We start from the raw sequence: 3,130 nt of genomic DNA on the forward strand, positions 1-3,130 counted from the left end.
ATATTGAGTGTGATGGAATTACCACGCCGAATTCAAGATAATACTGTGTCTCACTGTAAAACTGACCAAATTGTCACATAGAAGAGATAAAGAAACACATTCTGATAGAATTGGTCACCTATTCAGAAGACCGTACATTTTTTTTAAAATCATGAAGATATTGAAAGATCCAGAAAAAAAATCAGAAAATTCCTTCCTACGATTAATCTACATGACAGCAGATTTTTTTAGTTAGTTCAGCGGTTAATGGATTTGTTGAGAAGCTCTTAGATGGTGTTTACTATTTAGTTTCTCGGAATAATAAAAAAAAAGTTGATAAACTAATTAAGCTCTCGGAATCTTTGCCAAAAGCTGTGTGGACGAACGATGTCTCGTGATGATTGACGTTTTAATTCGATCAGTTCCAACGACGTATCTGGGGTTGCCCATTTTGTTGCCAAATAAACACGTTCATTGACGTAAATGGTCACCTTGCGTGCTCCTACCAACTTTCTGCGTTCTTTGTTCAGTGCAGCGATGTCGAGAACTGTTTCTTGGTATTCAGCAATTTCAACGTCTCTTAATTTTGCTGACCGACGAATGAACGGCATCAAATGGTCTGAATCGGTGATGAAAAGCTGCTCCAGATTGATGAGACTGGTGGCCATGGCATCCGTGATGATGTCTATACCAACGCAAGTGATACCAAGCTCTTTGATGCTGGGCAAAACGGGAAACTTAAGATTTCGTTTTTCGTACGGACCAATGTACAGTGTAACGAGTCCGGGCAACGAAAGTAATTGATCAGCTGAAGGCACGTTGCTTTCAGATCTAAAATGCAATCTTTTGAAGAAGCCTTTCTCATGAAGGTCATTCAAGAAACCAATGGTGGTATCGATGTCTTTGTTCATATCAATGGCCAAGTCATCAACGTTGGCATCGCAGATCAAATCTCGACTATCCCATAGCACATTTGCATCGATTTGAAGGCTTTGGAGATTTGGGCAATTGTCGAGAAAATTCTTCAATTTCCCGCTTTCCAATGAGTCTTTCGTACGCAATTCCAAGTGTTCGAGTTTTGGATGTTTTTGAACTAGCCAAGCAAATAAACCACGAGAACAATCCCAAAATCTTAGTCGCTTCAAGTTCTTGCACGATTCAAAAAGCGTTCGCCAAATGTCTTCATCAAATTTGCAGCACCGTAGTTCCAAGCTGTCGATTTTTTCCAAACGTTTCTCGATTGCCTTGATGTCCTGATTAAGATCAATATGGGAAAAAATGAGCCGCTTGATTTCGGCTTTGCAGTTGGTTTCAATGTAACCAAACGCTGAATTGAGTGTTACCATCCAGAACCAAATTTGTTGGACAAACTCTTTGAAACCATTCATTCTTCTGCCATTGAAGTAAATGCCATCTTCGTCGCAAAGAGCTAAAGCACTCACGTATTTCCATTGAAAATATTGGCCGGTGACACGGTGAAAAGCCTTGCACGTTTGACCAAACGAGTGCTCATCCTCCAACGACAGGCAATCGAGTACTTCGTCCCAGCAATCGATGTCCAATTTGAAGACCGACGGTTGAGGCTCGCCATTCGGAGCAATTGCTTCTGCTGCAACCACTTGATTTTGGTTCTGCTCGACGGCTTGCATTTGGTTTTTGTCATCAACGTCTTGTTGGCTCATTTTGAGATTGCCACTTCAGTTTTGTTGTGTGCGAGCAACAATTGGGGATCTTTCTTCAGTCTTGAGAATTACTTGGTCTTCCGGAAAAACTCAAAGCTCGTACTTTTATTCAGGATTTTCTCACCTCTATCTCCTCAAAGTCTATCGAGAGAAAAATAAACAAAAATGATTGTAATTAGTAAATTTCTGTGGTGACGGCCCCCTTACACAACTGTTTATCGCAGATATTTTCAACTTTAATTTTAATGTTCCAACTGTTCCAGAATATTTCTGCCTGTGATCAATCAAATGCATACCCTTAATACCAACGGCTCGGTTGCCTTGCGTATGTTGCTTCAGCAACGATAATTTGTCACACGTTCAGCGTCTTATGATTTCAGTAATTTTGAACTTGGATGATTACACATTTCCAGCCCATTTCTTTCCAAATCCGTTGACGAAAAAAAGACAATTGCGTTGAGGTGATGAACTTTCCATTTTGATCAGAAAACAAAACATGTAGAAAAAACGCAAAAAATTAGAGAATGATTGTCAAACTATCAGGTTGTATTCGAGGCCGATAAAATGTGCGGGTGAATTGGTGTTCACTGTTCAGATATATACTTGCAACAAAAACATGTGTTTGTCAATAAAACTGACTGGACAATTTTTGCAATGAACGATAGTATTATCAAAATCCAATAGAAATTAATTCGATAAAAGAATTTTTTGCAAGAAACACTTGTCATTTCTCATTTGGCTGCCAATTTTCAGCATGAAAATCATTGGCTTTGCAATGTTACTGACAACTGACGGTATATTTTCCACGTTTTCTGATGAGATCTATAAACACATTCAATTCTTCTTGCTAAAATTCGCAACCTCATTTGATATTTAATCACAACCTTGTACATTTTGTTATAAATTTGCATCGAATGAAAAGCGTGACAAAGGAACATTCAGTACTGAATTGATGCAAAATTGGTTTGGTATGAAAATTAAGTACGTAGGTTGCTGCTTAAGTTTCTGGCCTAACCTAGTTCTAGTGTTTTCCGAAGCAAAACTTTGGGTCAGTCAAAAAGTTTGACCTTTTTTAAGCTAAGTTTGCTCAGACGTCAACTGTTGATTCACTACGGATCGTGGTGTTTTATGAGCTTGAATATTTCAATTTGATGAAAAAATTGAATTTTTCCGCAAACATTTTAGTGCAATGATTTTTTCCGATTTTTGAGAGGGACTAACTCAACAAGAGTGCCGTGATAGCCTCAAATTCGCTTTGGGTGATAAAACTCGGTCCATTCCAAGTATTTAGAGGTGATATAACGATTTTAAATGTTGACGAAGCTCACTCAAAAATGAGTCCGCAGGAAAGTCGTAAAATATCAGCTGTAACGCCGGAACACATTGATGCTGTGCGAAACCTAAAGGTGGAATATTCTCATACTGTTAAAAAAATGTATGAACCGCATACGCTAACGTATAGTATGCTA

General features: G+C 38.5%; 1 protein-coding gene across 1 annotated transcript; it reads right to left on the reverse strand.

The window, feature by feature from the left end:
* Positions 1-43: 43 nt before the first annotated feature.
* Positions 44-2,334, reverse strand: LOC129572571 (uncharacterized). Its single transcript, XM_055452557.1, has 3 exons — positions 2,265-2,334; positions 1,958-2,130; positions 44-1,802 (listed from the first exon to the last, which is right to left on the reverse strand). Exon 3 carries the CDS (start codon positions 1,659-1,661, stop codon positions 321-323), a length of 1,341 nt encoding a protein of 446 aa, XP_055308532.1. The 5' UTR covers positions 1,662-1,802; positions 1,958-2,130; positions 2,265-2,334; the 3' UTR covers positions 44-320.
* Between the last annotated feature and the right edge of the window lie 796 nt (positions 2,335-3,130).

Source organism: Sitodiplosis mosellana, unplaced genomic scaffold (assembly GCF_009176505.1).
Source record: "Sitodiplosis mosellana isolate CC-2019 unplaced genomic scaffold, AAFC_SMos_1.0 Smas_scaffold_5224, whole genome shotgun sequence".
Lineage (NCBI taxonomy): Eukaryota > Metazoa > Arthropoda > Insecta > Diptera > Cecidomyiidae > Sitodiplosis > Sitodiplosis mosellana.

Bases quoted from the DNA above. Each gene is read 5' to 3' on its own strand.
- LOC129572571 (XM_055452557.1), bottom strand. From the start codon at position 1,661: ATGAGCCAACAAGACGTTGATGACAAAAACCAAATGCAAGCCGTCGAG.